The sequence below is a fragment of the Cinclus cinclus genome, chromosome Z, assembly GCF_963662255.1.
Source record: "Cinclus cinclus chromosome Z, bCinCin1.1, whole genome shotgun sequence".
NCBI lineage: Eukaryota > Metazoa > Chordata > Aves > Passeriformes > Cinclidae > Cinclus > Cinclus cinclus.
In genome coordinates, this window is record NC_085084.1 from 70,112,575 (window position 1) to 70,128,315 (window position 15,741).

Below are 15,741 nucleotides of genomic sequence, written 5' to 3' on the forward strand. Positions count from 1 at the left end.
TTGTCTCTTCAGAACTACCTTTCTCCCTGAAAGGTTTTGCCCTATTCCACTGGTTTGTAACCTCTGTGCTTGTCACATTCTACCTTTTACTTTTATTCACCATCCTTCTCCCCCCCTTAAGTCGGTCACCTCAGCACTCCATGAGACAGGCACCTTACAACAGCAGGGCCTCCATAAAATTTGGAGTCCTGCTTTGCCCCACACTGCCTCTTACTGTGGCTCATCCATTTAAAATTAAGCTCTGAGCAGTCTTAAAATTTGTCAGTGATGTATTTTTCCCTTCCTTTTCCTGGGGTTGTACTTACAGTGGCATCATGCATGACCAGTATCACAACCCCACAATGCAAACAGAGGTCAAGTCATTAGCTACATTTCAGATTCCTTCCTTCAAAGGTTTCACTTCTGACTGCTGTAAGCTTGAGGGGATGGGAGAGATGACTGTTTACATGGCTTCTCCAGCTCATTCATGGTCATCTCTCTTTTCTCCTAGTTTTTTTTTTTTTTTGGAGAGGTATCCCATAGTGGTGGACTATCAGCCCAGCAAATAATCATAGAACATCTTTGTGAACTTGCTTCCCAGTTTCTTTTTGTTAGCCAAAACAGAGTGATTCAGACACATATGGCAGTACCATTATGCAGAGATGGTCATGCCAGGGTTTCAGCTCCACTTCTGAATTAATATATATTGACTTCTTGCAGTCACATAAACTATGGCACTCCTTATGCAGACAGACAAATTTCAGGAAACCTCTTTGTTTCAAGAAGTTAACCTGTGTCTCAACATGAAAGACAACAATTAGAGTAGTGCTTCTCTAATTTAGAGGTCTACCAAATGAGGGTGCAAGTCAATAGAACTAACAACAAAATGGGGGATATGCAAACAGAATTTGCTTTACAAGTCCGGGTGTGAACCCAGTAAAACTAAAACGAAAGCAAGTAAGTGCAGAATGTTAAAACATCCCCAGGTATATGCTCCTAGGCCAAATACCACTATTTTACTTGTAGGGCACTTCAACTACAGCAAGTAATACAGGAGTGTAGCATGAACTAGAAAGAACGAATCACTCATTACAGCATACCTAATTCAGTTCTGTTTAAAAGAAACAAACACACCTGTGCTCTGTTGTGCTGTTATTTGGTGCTTTAGTATCTTTATTATGAAAGTAACATAAGAGAGGTTTCAGTCTATTTTTGCTTTCTGAGGTGGCTTGTAGTAGTTGCACAGATGGGTAAGTTGAACTGCTCTCCATATTCAAGGATGTGATTGGTGCTTCAGAATAGCCACCACGAGGGCTGCCAAGGGCATTCATCAGGGACTGGACCCTTCTCTATCTGTGTTGCCATCCTACTCACTTGGAAGAAACAGTTGTTAATTTAAAAGACAGAGATATTTAAATTGATTTCTCATTGCTTATAAATTAATTAATAAAACTATTTTACCAAGACAAAGCCAGTAGAATTTTGCATTTGTACATATTTTCTGATGCACCAACAATCAACGCAACCAACTAAAAGCCTTTACTCAGCACATACTTTAAATATGTGGATATATTTCATCACAGAGTAGTTTCACTGAAGTTAAGATGCAAACATTAAAAAACCTTGTTGATCTAATGAAACTGTAAAATCTAGTATATAAAAACAAAAATTCTAAAAAGGAAATTAACAGCTTTAGGTTTTCCAGGTGTTTCCTAGGCTTGTGTAATTTAGAAATGCAACTGAGCTGCTTAATGGGTAAGACAGTGCTCCAGAGAAGATAAAGAAAGCTGAACATATACCGTCACATTCATTTTGCTTTGTTGCACCCAGTAAATAAAAAATGCATTGTTGTTTTCACCTTTGAGTCTAAATGCTAACTGCATTTGTTTAAAATAAAAATAATCAAAGATAGCTGCAGGTAACTGATCTCTTCCATTTTACATGTTCCAGACAACCTTTTATTGTATTATAATACGAGAATATTTTACTTATTGCAAAGTATCCTGCATAATGCAGATGCTCCGCTATAAAATCTTCTCTCTTACTTGTAATTCAGTCATTCTAAATTTAAAATACCAGTATACAGTACTAAAACTTCCAATTGAAGTTTAGTATAAAAATATCAGCACAAAAGTCCATTTTAATGTCTGTTTATTGGGAGCAACCCAAATGCCTGTTTAATTATTAATTGTTTTAGTATAATAATAGACTTTGCACCCCTACAGTTGCTAATTGATACCATCTCAGGTATTTTGATGAGATACGAAATACTAAGTAAGAAAACAGTAAGTATTCAAATGGTTAATTTGCTCAGTGTAGTAATAATAAATTAGTTTTTTGCATCTTCTTCAGTTCAAAATCCAGCTTTGAGACTGAGGAAGGCTTCACATCAATTAAATAAGAGTGGTCCTTTTAACCAGTAGCAGTTTGATTGCCAATGACTCGAAGAATCTCTTTATGAATGTTTGGTTCCTGTGTATTTATACTTGTATCACCCACTTGACCATCTTCATAACTGAAAAAAAAAGAAGAAGGTGCAGAAAACAATATCATATTAGTGTTTTATTAATCTACGTGAAAACACCAAAAAACTCTCATTCTCTAAGTGCTTATTCAATATGTTAACATGTTTCTACTGAAGTGCTCTACTGTGCTTCATCTTTATATGCAGATCCTAAACTCTGGAGAGTGGGAAATGGCAAGGGTGCCATTGTCACTGAAACCCTGAGACTGAATAAGCCACTAGGACCCAAAGGGGCCAAGTGTTAGGTGAAAGGTGGGAAATGCTCACAGAATGGACAGGACGACTTTGATGAACTCCTCAGCTTAAATACACACAGCCAAACAGAAATTATGTTTCACAATACATGGACAGACTTACTATACCATGAAATAATGCCATTGAATAGGAAAAATCATGAACTCTCTGTGCATTTGTACTAAAATAAGACATCTACTAAACCTTTTAACACTAGCTTATCCATACATTTCTAGCACAAGTAAGTACAGTAAAAGAATACTGAACAGAATTCGGAAGAAATGTCTTCAATTACAACTATTGGAGGGAACAAAAGAAAAAGGTCTTATATAAATGTTAAGAGAAGCTTTGTACTCACACAAAGAAAAATCTTGTACACACGTGATCCGTATTGGGAACTACCCATATCTCCCCATGTTTGTGCAGATCAGGTGAGGTTATCACTATCAGAGAAAGAATAAATTCCATAGTGATGAAAACATGCCTGGAAAATACTGCTCTAAAAGATTTTGGGTTTTATAAATTTTAAATAGACTTTTGGGAATGTACAGCTTTCCTCTACATATCTGTGCCGCAGTACAGACTTTGAGTTGGCTGCTAGTACAAAAAGGGAGATGAACTTGATTCTCGTTTCCAAAATATACTTTACTGAAAACACAGGCACTTGACGTATGGGAGCATATTGTTAAATTGAATGAAAGCTTAAAAAATGCATTTATTAAAAATTGAACTTAAAAAGCCATAGGAGTGTTAAGGAGGATCTGGGACATCTAATCAGCATTTGGAACAGATGGTTGTGTTTGATGATGGCTGATCCAAAACCAAGATTCTTAAGACAAAGCCTGAAACTGCTATGTGGCGAAGTTGGGATGTGCAATACTACCAAATATTTAAAACAAGTAGCAATTATGACTTAAGAGGTTCAAAAAGCTTGCCAAAATTTGCTTTATGTATTTGATGATAGGTTTTTTATCAGCAGAATGAGGACAACACAGGAAAGAAAGCTTTTTATGGCTAACTAGAAGCTATACCATCAATCTGCATTTGAATATAACTAAATGCATTTGAAGAGCATCCTTCTGGACAAGTTTTCCAGCTGTGGGATGAGCAGATTCATGGTGTGGTGGGTGAAGAACTGGCTGAGGGACTGAGCCCAGTGTGAATGGGACAACATCTGGCTGGTGACTGGTCACACCAGTGCTGTTCCTCAGGACTCCACTCCAGGGCCAGCTCTCTTCTGTGTATTTATCACCATCTGGATGCAGCAGGTGAATGCACTAGCAGCAAGTGTGCTGATGCCAAACTTGGAAGTGTTGCTGGATCTTTGGAAGGAGAAGAGGTTTTGCAGAGGAACCTATCTGATTGGGTTGAATAATCTTAAATGGGGTGAAAATTGACAAGTCCAAATGCTGAATTCTGCACCTGGGATGGAGTAACATGGGGCAGAGGGATAAGGTGGGAGAGGAGTGGCTGGACAGGTGCAGAGGGAGCTGGGCCTGGCTGGTGCTGGGCTCATTGTGGGTCAGCAGAGCCCGGGCAGCCCCGAGGACAAACCCCATCCCAGAGCACTGAGCATGGCACAGCCCATGGAGGGGATGATCCTGCTGGGCTCAGCCTTGGAGCAGCCTCAACGTGGGCCCTGCTGGGCCCTGCAGGTGGAAAAGGATGGGAAGGTCCTCCAGTGCATCCTGAGAAGAGAAACAGCTGGTGGGAGGGCTGGAGAATGTGTCCTGGAGATATTGGAGGAATTTGGCTTTTCTGGTTTGGAGAAAAGGAGGCTGAGGGGTGATCTCACCACTCTCTGCAGCTTCCTGAGGAGGGGAAGGGCACAGGGAGGTGCTGAGCAGCTCTCCCTGGTGTGCAGTGACAGGATGTGTGGGAATGATTCAAAGCTGTGCTGGAGGAGGTTTGGACTGCACATTGTGAAGCATTTCTTTACTGAGAGGGTGGTAGGCTGGGTTAGACTGGGGTAGAGTTAATTTTCTTCCCAGTGACTGGCATGTGCCAGTTTTTGTATTTGTGCTGAACACAGTGTTGATAGTACAGAGATGTTTTTGTTATTGCTGAGCAGGGCTCACACAGAGCCAGCCAAGGCCTTTTCTGCTTCTCATACTGACACCCTCCAAGAAAGCTGGGAATTCATAGGAGGCAGGACAGGTGACCCCAGCTGACCAGAGGGACATTCCTGACCATGTGACATTATGTGCAGCATATAAACTGGGGAAAGAAGGAGGAAGAGGGGAACATTTGAGTGATGGTGTTTGTCTTCCCAAGTAACCTCTCTACATGTGATGGGGCCAGGCTCTCCTGGAGATGGCTGAACAGCTGCCTACCCATGGGAAGCAGTGAATTAATTCCTTGTTTTGTTTTGCTTGCATGCAGGGCTCTTGCTTTCCCTATTAACCTGTCTTTATCTCAACCCATGAGCTTTCTGGCTTCCACCCTCTGCCTTGCTGGGGGAGAGTGAGCAAGTGACTGTGTGGGGCTTGCCAGCTGGGCAAAAACCCCAACAACAACAACAACAGGAAAAAAGAATCAAAAAAATATAAAAGCTAAAACCCAACCATAGCAGCTGGTCATACCCTGGCTTCCTACAGAGCGGCTGGTGTGCCCAACCTGTCAGTGTTCAAGAGGCATTTAAACAATGCTCTTAATGACATGCCTTAACAGGGGCAGTTCTCAATTGGTCAGGACTGGACATGGGTGACAGTCATAGGTCCCTTACAACTGAAATAGCGTGGTTTATTTTATTCTAACACCAACATAACTGCATGCATATTCAATTTTGATACTACTTTCATGAATTGCAATTTTTAACAAAGGTTTCTTGTAATTAATTTTAAATAAAATGTTTATTAATCATCTCCCTTAAACCACCTTCTCTACATAGAGAAATGAAGCGAATATAAAAGCTGCAAAATGAATTTTACCAGATATTTAAAATTCACTCATAAAATTGGTAATCCATTAATAAGTGCAAGGAAAGAACAACATGGATGAAAAATTCCTTGTGAAAGATGTAATTTACATTTAAAAATTCTGCCATTAGAGGCCAAGTAATTAATTTTGTTCCTTATGAAATTTTTAGGATTAAATTTCTGTATTTTTCTGTGGAGTTCAAATTGCATTCACATGTAGACTTACAGATCCTTAGTCATGTACAGGTGAAAGTTCTATTTTGAAATAATACATTTTCCACCTTCTGTCTTAATGTTCGCTTTTTAAAACAAACAAATGCTCCAAATGGTGGGAAAAATGGGTTAATATAATTTCGGAGACTAGCTCTTAACTACAGATGCATTTCTTATTCAAATGTCACAATTTGTTCTCAAAACCTGTTGAGGTTTCACTGGTTATTAAAAGAATAGCCAATTCTTTCCAGAATGACTGTCCTCATGCATTAGAACTTAATTTCCCAAAACTTTTAAAGGAAACAAAGAGAACATACTGGTTGCCAGATGATCAGTATGCTTGTTTGAAGAGTGAAAAATTCTTTGGAAATTCTATATGAAAGGGGATTTTTTTTTCTGACTTTTATGCGTTTAAAGCATTTGTCCAGAGCTTGCAAGAAATAAGTGCTTCAAATAAAGGACATGACTTTGGTTTTCTTGATGGCTTAGGAAGAGGATCACATTTGAGACAGAGACCAGATGATCAGTCACTATATGTATATGATACTCCATGACAGTTCAGCATTTGCTACAGGTTCTGTTCAAAGAGGGGAAATGTTCTTACTGAAGGATAAAGGTCACCTGTTGAGCAGATACTCTTACATCTACCAGTAGTTTCTTACCTAAACAACCAACTAAATCTCCCACAAATCCCAGGGTGATTTGCACCCTCTAACCTGTACATCCTGGGGTCATGACTAGAACAGCTTCACAAGGGCTTTCAGCTTACCTTCACATAAGGCTATGCATTTTAAGTTACGGCTTTGCAAAAATTGTGACTGCTGTCCTTTTTTCTGTGACTGAGATGTAAAAAAGTGAGAAAATATAATTAGTGCAGTATAACAAAGGTATAACAGAAGCAGTCTTTATAAAATGTCTCTATTTTATTTCTAAATGTAATAGAATTTATTTTAAAAACCCTATTACTGTTTGCGTTATTGTAGGAGAGATTTGAACTCCTTTATCCTGAAAAATAATATCCAAAAGTCCCTAATTCTTATTAATTATTAAAATTGAAAATATTATTAGAAATATCAGTTACTGATAAACAAATTGATATCAGAAAAGAAAAGGAAAAGAAAGGTGAATTTAGTCACTAATTTTTGGTCCCTACCCTGGTATTTTATTTGCCTTCCTACGTCGGAGAGCTTCTGTTAGGACATGCCAATCTATCTTCCAAGCCATATTATTTTGTAATTTCAATGTGCTAATCATGGAGAAAGATGTAAGACTCCTTTCTTAAAATTCAACCCCGTGCACACATACTGTGAGTTTGCTTTAGATACAGCAGAACTGCAATGGCTTACCAAATAAAATTTGTGAAAAAGAAAAAATTACTGCTATAAATCAAATGCTGCTCACTTCCTAGCAGTAAAGATTCTTAATTTCTTTTGCATCATTGTTCTGGAAGTCTAAAACTCAGAAGCCAAGAGATTGCTAGGGGTTATAATGCAATCTGTATTTCATTTTCATTCTCTTCTTAAGTTCTTCTGCTTGGAAAAGAATGGCACAAGATCTGCAATATGTTTTGTAAATTTTTACTACAGTATGTAGGCTGTATTTGATATTTGCAATCTCTGAAGTTGTTGACTTCGTTCAATGCAATAACACTGGTAACTTGCACAAAGAAAATATTACCTCTCCTTCAGCTACTGAGTTCCCAATCATAAATCCCACAAATCTTCCAGAGATGGGTGATGTACCATACCTGTGATGTATTACTGCCCTTACTGCCTGAAGCTGGTTCATCTTTAGCTGACACCTTCTGCTGCTTCTTGTTCATCCCTAGGAATATTAAAATCATGTAAGATACCCTGGCCCACAAATACCATAGAAAACAGAGTTAAGTATGAGAATGGAAGAGATAGCACATTGGGAATCACAGATTTTTGCATGGCACTCAAAAATATTGTGATATTCTGTCACAGAATATCACAATAAAAATCCTGTAAATTACAGGTGTCTTTGCATGTACTGCAAAGACTTTAGCAAGTCAAGTTAGCACTAAGTAGGTGCAAAAGCAGACAAACCCAAGCTTAAAAGTCATTGAATTCAGATCAGGAATATTCTTATGTGGCAGCTTAATGGGCTGTAGGTCAGCATGTCCTCAGTCTACTTTACCCTATTCAGGCTGATTTCAGGTGGGAAGGCAAAAATGGTGAGAGAAAGACGTTTAGATATTCATTTTTAGCACTATATGGAATTTTATGAAAAGTTTAATTAATTTGTATGAGTAGGCAATTTAAGTTTTGAAATCTACCTTGGTTTGATCCCTTTATCTACACATAAAACATGAAATTATTTGTTAGTCACATCTGATCCAATTCCATCTCAGAAACTGAAACATCTACATTTTGTGTCTTAGATCTCATTCACATCCCTCATGTTGGTTCACACAAAATTCCTGTTTTGCATGATACTGTGGGCTTCCTTGAGTTTTCAGCATCCTGTATTTCACAGAATCATGGAATGGTTTGGGTTGGAAGGGACCTTAAAGATCATCTTGTTCCAACCCCACTGGATGGGTAAGGACACCTTCCGCTAGATCTGGCTGCTCGGAGCCCCATCTAACCTGGCCTTGAACACTTCCATTATTTGGCACTTTGTAAATACAACTGAATTATGAGAAAGTCTAACTCTTTGAAGGAACAGAATGTGTAGGACTCCTTCATGGTTTTCATTGGCATCAAGGATTACACACTTCAGTGGAACACAAGCCTCCTTTCTGGAGGAGACAGGATGCAACGTGCCAAGACAGGCAGAGAGAGGAGCAGTAACACAATAACAACTTTGTTGAAGTTGACAAAGCAGTATTGTCCAAAAAGAAAGACATTCTGTTAGATAATGATACTTCAACCCCTCATTTAGTGAGACCTAAGAAGCCTTCAGACTCATGTAATCTCTGAAAAGCTAAAAGTGCATCTAGAGATAACTGATGTTGAAGTTCATCGAATAGTAGCTCAAAAAGTTGAGCTCCTAAAACATGACCTAGAAACAGAGTATCAATTTTAGCATAACTAAAATTCTCAGAATCATCTACATGCACACGAGAACATATTAAATTATACATATGCACTTTCATATGTGAGGAGATGGTAAATACCACATACCTAAAGAAAGTCCCCATATTTTAAAATCCCTTTAATTTCTCAATGTACACATCCATGTACATTGTCTTTATATGCTTTTTTAAAATTATTTAATTCTTACATGAAAAACTCTGTGCAACTCACTTTAGGATTCACTAGTGGGACAATTATGTTCCTCCTCCTGAGGCTAGAATAAACACATTGAACTAACTGTACTTTCTAGGTAATCCTGACATGGTGATTCTTGGAAATACTCTTAATTATGCAGGGTTGAACTTGTTATTGATCAATATTTACAACAGATCAAGTTGCAAGAGACCACAAATTTACAGGTGAAGATAGATGGACTTAGGCTGGTATTGACAAAAATCACAAAGTTGAATTTCAGCTGAACCATCAAGACCTGCTCCACTTAGCATTCAGTATTAGCTAATATTTACTTCAATATTAGCTAATATTATCTATCTATAGCTAATATTAGCTATCAGTTTAAGAATTCTAGGCACCTTGAAAAATAAGGAGAGTATTTAACAAAGGAGTTTTCTAATTTCTTTGCATTTATATTTTAAAAAGTTTTTTTCTTTTTTGAATAAATCAAAACACGGCTGACAAAGAGTAATTTGAATACAAGGTTTTAAGCAGAGGAGCTGTAAGAAAAGCAGTAGAATAAGATACACCCCTAAAGTTCTTTAGCTTTAGAGTGATTTATAAATGTCACCTGAGTAACCAAATGATATGCTTGACAATGGACTAAGGTAGATTCCACTTCCAAACATTGCACCATGGAGCTGAAAAAGAGCAGAGACTTTATTTAGCATTAATTTGGTTACCTGTACAAAATAATAATAATTACAGGAACAGGTCATAATATACATAATATATTTGCCCACCCTACTAATTTATTGTTGGGTAATTAACAGTGTTCAAGGAAATCTTTTAAAATATCATGCCCAGAGTATAAAACTTGATATATATATATACACATATATAGACACATACATATATATATACACATACACATATACACACACACACACACATATAGATATATATCCTGGAAACCATGGCCAAACAAAAAACCAGATGCCCAAACAAATATATATAAAATTGTGGTTTCTGATTTAAATCTAATATTACTATGGAGGATGCCTATCAAGAGTGTTTCTGTACATGTCCAAATATGCTCTAGGATCCTCTTCCAAGGCACATGGACTCAGCTCTGGGGAGAGCAGCCAAACCCACAATGCTAAAATATTCCACATTAGTGCTCCCCAGTCCCTCTGTAGTGCCTACTTTGCTGTGCAATAGTGGTCCTGATTATTCAGTTTGAGAAGTTTGTACTAGATCCCTTCTGGCCGGCACAATTCATGCCTCCATTCCCAAAGAAATCAGAGAAGCAGAGAAAGCAAGCCCAGCTGCTGTAACTCTAGCATGTTCCTGGATCCTATGTCACGGAGACGGTTCAGGCAGCTCGGACTTTAATTTTGCGACTTGTTTAAGCAGTACCGAGCAAAGCCTCCTGGAGGTGCTGCTCTGCAATGTAAAACTGAAACACTGATTCCCACAAAGGCATTTTCTAGACGTTTCAGAAGCTGCATTACTTCATCTTAATTGCATCAGAAAAGTACTTTTTCGAGAAAACAAGATGGTATTTGAAATCAGCCCTTTTTCCAGCTATACGGCTACCAGAATGAAACCCCTGAAAATTCGCCAAAGCTAGTATGTAATCAAGCATGCACAGGTTAGTTAAAATCTATTTTGTCTATTTACCTGCAGCCTCGTATTGGAAGCAACAACTAAACCGTTCCTCAGGATGGAATGCCAATTTTCAATGTGTGAACCACTGAATAAAATGAAAAAGAAAGCGGTAGAATTCACAGTGTAAAATGCAAAATGACATCAGAAATCCTTTAACAGTAGATTCACAGCTGCAAACCTAAAAGCTAGAAGCAAAAAATAGCATGGCATTTCAATAACCTTTGGTTATTATGAATATATGTACTCACTGAAATGCAAAGGTACTTCCGTAGAGATTTTTAGCAGCTCGGAAATTGGATTCTTTGGCTGGTGGACTGCTGAGAAGAAGGAACTGGTGGGGAGTGTGCATAAACTTTAGTTGCTGTAAAATATAAGAGTGCACATGTGAAGAGAAGTTGATTGATATGAAAGTACTGTAATTCTCTGATGGCAATCCTTAAGACACCATGTTTTCCACATACAATACATGACTGCATCTAAATAACTACATGAGCTAAATAGAAACTGGTCTCACTTCCACAGTTTCAAGCTGAAATCAAACAGTAAAAATTTCTTTCAGTTTATGAAACATATGGAAATTTTTGAAACTAGATTTCAACTTAAAACGGCTCTGCAATTAACAGAACAATTTCATCACAGTATTCTGATCAGAGCTGGCTTTGAATTAAGGTTATTTGGAAGGCTGCATATTACTATGCCCTTAATCAAAGGTTACTTACATGTTGATCTGCTACATCATGTTTGCGTGCACTGCTTTCTGTACAATTCTGCATCTAATACTCTATATGGTAACAAAACAAAAAAGTGAAGTTTATCTCACCTAATCTCAGATGGTAAGACACCTGAATTTGAGCTACTCACTTCAAAAAGGTTTTTTAATGAACATTATTCCATTGGCCTATTTCAGATATTCATGTTTCTAAAAATCAAGACCTGAAACTGCCTTGTCAATTAAGGGAGTCTGTGTAATCAGTTTGAATGAAGACACGTGTGTTTTGCTAATAAACTCCCACCTAAAATGCTAATACAAGCCATAAAAAATCAGAAAATAATAAGAAAACCCACAGACACTTACCCTATTCACTGGTAGCTTCACAATATGTGATCTATTACTAGAAATAACCCTAAAATAAGAAACAGATGTATTAGACGTGGTAACCAAACTGAACTTCTTAAAAATATAATATGAATGGTCATCACAAAGCATCCAGCTGCAGGTCTATAAACTTATCAGATGGAACTAGGCCAAACCTTAACTAGAAAATGAGATCAGAGGACCCAGAAACACTCCAGAATAGCTGCAGTTGAAAATATCAACGTTAATTATTAGGCTGACCTTATACCCCATTACACTGGTCAAGTGATTATTCATTACAAATGATACTTTCATAATTATTATCTCATATGAATCAACTTTATACCATTGTAGAAGAGGATGTGCAAGCGGGTCTTGTTTATCCATCTGCTTCTTTATTTCCAAGTAAGGTGCCTAGAAAAGAGTAATTATGTTATTTCTAGGTTGAAATCTATATGTTACATTTCCTGTGACTTCATATATTAAAATGAACACATGGGACTCATTATTAGGTTTAAATCACAGCTTTACTGATACACAGCATAGTAGAGTTATAAATGTGTTTTGACAACAAGAATTAATATAGCAATTATTTTCCCTAGAGTAAGATAATAAGCATATAATTAGCATCAAAATGACTATATTATAGCAAACATTGGTGTTCTCAGGGAGAACAGCAGAAGACATCTATTTTTGTGTGGCTCTTGATTAAGAAATTGGACTGGAACTTCACAAAATTAAGTCTCTCAAAGACACAGAATAATCCACTTCGGTATTTTTAACTCAAGGTATAAATACCATCTCATATTATAATTCCTTTGTAAACTGTTCTTGATTTCAATCACAATGTAAAGTATCCCTTCAAAACTCATTAAAATTGAAAACTGTTTTAACATTTAAATAACCCAGAATGGTAATTATTTTTTTATTTTTAGAAGACATCATAAGAAATCACAGAAACACCTGAGTGTTAAAATTTTTACAAGACATTACACAAATTTAAAAAAAATGTGGATTTTAATTTTCAATTTATTTTATTCCTCTCTATACATTCTTCACTTAAGAATCCCAAAGTATTTTGTGAATACACAGAGCAAGATTGAAAACTGTTGTGAGGATATATTTATATGGCAGTTGGAAAAGCAAGATACATGGAAGAGTTTTAAATAACAAGTTATAATCAGCTGGGTTCTTTGGGAAAGGAGTGTAAAAGACCCAAATATGACCATCAGATATGTAATGAGAAATAACATGACAGAAAAACCTAAGCAACCCAACTTTCCAAGTCCCCAGCTACACTTAGCTGATCGAGAATTTTGCTATCATATAAATATCATGCCATTTGGAATACCATTCAGAATATTGACACAAGATCAATTTATTTTTCTTTGGAAGTAAAAGTCTCTGGCTTTGATATTTCCAGAAATGCAGCAGTTGGTGATTACCTCATTACAATGTCTCATTCTGCTTGTTATTATCTCTTATTTAAACTTCAAAAGATTTGAGTTCTGCTTCATTACTTTTATTTAACTGGCCTTAGGGATAGGTTTGTTATTTTGAATAAACATTTCAGTATTATTACAATTACATAGGAAAGACTTGATACTATTGACTTCCCAACCCACCATAGGCAGGCAATATAAACATCTCTGAAGTCCTAGAAACAGTGATTAAGTTAGGCAAATATTTTTAAATTTACCTGTGTCATTTCTCTGATGGAAGTGATACTGTCCAATGCTTTCATGACTCGGTCATAGTTCTTCTTCTGATGAGGCATAAAATACACAAATAAATTCAAAGAGTATTAGTCTTTGGCAATAAAAAACCTGAATTCTTTGGGTGTGTATAAAACCAAAGGTAGGAGAAATGTTCTGTAAATCAATGATTTCAAACATTTCTAACCATTAGCTGTCCTCTACCTTGTACACAGACTCTCATTTATCATCCAGAAAAATTCCATGAAAAAATATTGTTATGACCTTTCTTCTTTGAATTTCACGGGGATCTTCAAAACACTCGAAAAATCAGCTCATTTTTAAACAAATATTTGTAACCAAACAGAGTTATTTGGACAACATGCTCTTGAGGTAAATAATGCAGTGACCCAAACATTTTAAATTAAATGTGTATAGACAGATGTTTTTAAGTGCTGGCCTTTGTTCAGAGTGAACGGCATCCCAGTGCAGGACTTGCCAAGTTCTCATCTATGCCTTTGGGGACATTGCTTTAGGGAGATGAAATATTTATGCCTTGAGGGCTTTCCTGAAAGGCAGCATTTGGAACCCAAGGAGCAGGTAATGCAAGCACAATTCTTTACTCCAAAATTGATGCTTGTACAAAACTCTACTATCAATATCTGATAAAATTACATACAAGGAAATAACTGCTTGCAGTGAGAAAATGAGATGACAGCAATGACACTTCTAAGAACGAAAAGATGGAGTGGAAATCCCTTGGCTTACATGACCTACATCTCTCAAAGGCCATCTTTCTTTTTGTGTCTAATATGCACATTGAGGGAAAGACAAATAGAATATAAAATTTTGCACGTAGAATTTATTCCTTAGAAGAGTTAAACATAACCTACAGTCTTGTCATGGTTTAGGGATGGTATTCTCCAATTTAGTGTTCCCACTAAAACCAAGCACTGCTCATTATCCCCTTCCCCCTACTCCTTCCACTTCCTCTCTGCTGTGGGATAGAGAAGAGAACTGGGAGGCACAAAGGTAAAGATCAGAGCAATCAGCTGGAAACAGCAATGAGATAAGAAAACCAGCAACAAATAATATCTGACTGCTCCCTCTGCCTAGTAAAATGGGAAATCTTTTCCCTCTTTACCCTGCAAGAGAATCCCTTCCCTCTGCTCCCAGTAATGATGTGAGGTGGAATAGAATAATCTCTGGGTCTTAGCCATGCCCCATTCTGGCTACTGCAAAAATTAACCATGTCCTGGCCAGAACCAGGACAAGTCTATATTCAATTACTTTCTCAGAGACAATAAACAAAAGCTTCAAAGTTTTGAAAACATACTTGTGCTATCTTCTGGAGCTATATCACATAATAAAGGAGACTCCTCCATGAGAAGTCTTTGCTTTGAAATCTCATGAATGACTAAAACCAAATGATGATTTAATTAAGGTAACTACTCACCCTGGGGTTAAAGGCCAGCATCTGAGGATCATTAGGATCAACTACAGAAGGATATGGCTCAAAAATGACAACTTTTCTAGGTGATTCTAATGCAGACCGACACATAGATACTAACAGATCAACCACCTGGGGATAAAGAAACACATATTTATTATATGCTTATTCAAAATATGTATTTTTATATTGTATCTTACAGTATGCCTTTTTTTACACATTATAGATACATTATATTTAATTGTCACTTATATTGCCTAAACTGTGTTATCCACAGGAGATTAGGACTAAATCTTTTCCGCTGACCTCAACAGAGTTGGGCTCCAGCCATGGCATATTATTCCATATGCATGTAAGTAGGACCAGTATCTGGTCCTAAAAGTATTATAATATCAAATATATTGCTTGAAGTCTTGCTTTCTCTTGTTCACACATGTGAATTCCTATATCAAATTTATTCATGAAGGAAATGAAATTGTGCTGCATCTGTGTATCTCTGTATAGACATGCCAGTAAAAATGTTGCTTGAGAACAAGGAATAGTCTGTCAAATTTGTATCACTTTCTGCTCTTCTCCTGAAGACTGTAATCACAGAAACATTTGAAAATATTGCTTCTGCTAAAGCCAGAATACTGAAATGATTTAACAGTCATCCGCAAAGCTCACACTAGGGCATCCTCTTCTTTCCATCCTCTTGTACAAAATAACAACACTTCTTTGGATATCTATGATTTTCACAATTTCTCCGTAGGATTGTGCATGTAATAT

At 37.0% G+C, this 15,741-nt stretch overlaps 1 protein-coding gene across 2 annotated transcripts in view; it reads right to left on the reverse strand.

Moving 5' to 3' along the window:
• Positions 1 to 1,211: 1,211 nt before the first annotated feature.
• The window catches only part of PARP8 (poly(ADP-ribose) polymerase family member 8), a 114,325-nt gene continuing 99,795 nt past the window's right edge, over positions 1,212 to 15,741 (reverse strand). Inside the window, exons 16-26 of one of the 2 annotated variants that reach the window (XM_062512719.1) lie at positions 14,980 to 15,105; positions 13,529 to 13,594; positions 12,176 to 12,243; positions 11,830 to 11,878; positions 11,003 to 11,115; positions 10,767 to 10,839; positions 9,715 to 9,784; positions 7,616 to 7,692; positions 6,638 to 6,707; positions 3,096 to 3,180; positions 1,212 to 2,494 (exon numbers count right to left, since the gene is read on the reverse strand). In XM_062512719.1, the coding sequence (XP_062368703.1) occupies positions 2,392 to 2,494; positions 3,096 to 3,180; positions 6,638 to 6,707; positions 7,616 to 7,692; positions 9,715 to 9,784; positions 10,767 to 10,839; positions 11,003 to 11,115; positions 11,830 to 11,878; positions 12,176 to 12,243; positions 13,529 to 13,594; positions 14,980 to 15,105 (900 nt within the window). In that variant the 3' untranslated portion in view covers positions 1,212 to 2,391. The remainder of the gene's footprint in view (positions 2,495 to 3,095; positions 3,181 to 6,637; positions 6,708 to 7,615; positions 7,693 to 9,714; positions 9,785 to 10,766; positions 10,840 to 11,002; positions 11,116 to 11,829; positions 11,879 to 12,175; positions 12,244 to 13,528; positions 13,595 to 14,979; positions 15,106 to 15,741) is intronic. The other variant, XM_062512720.1, reaches the window with a different exon arrangement.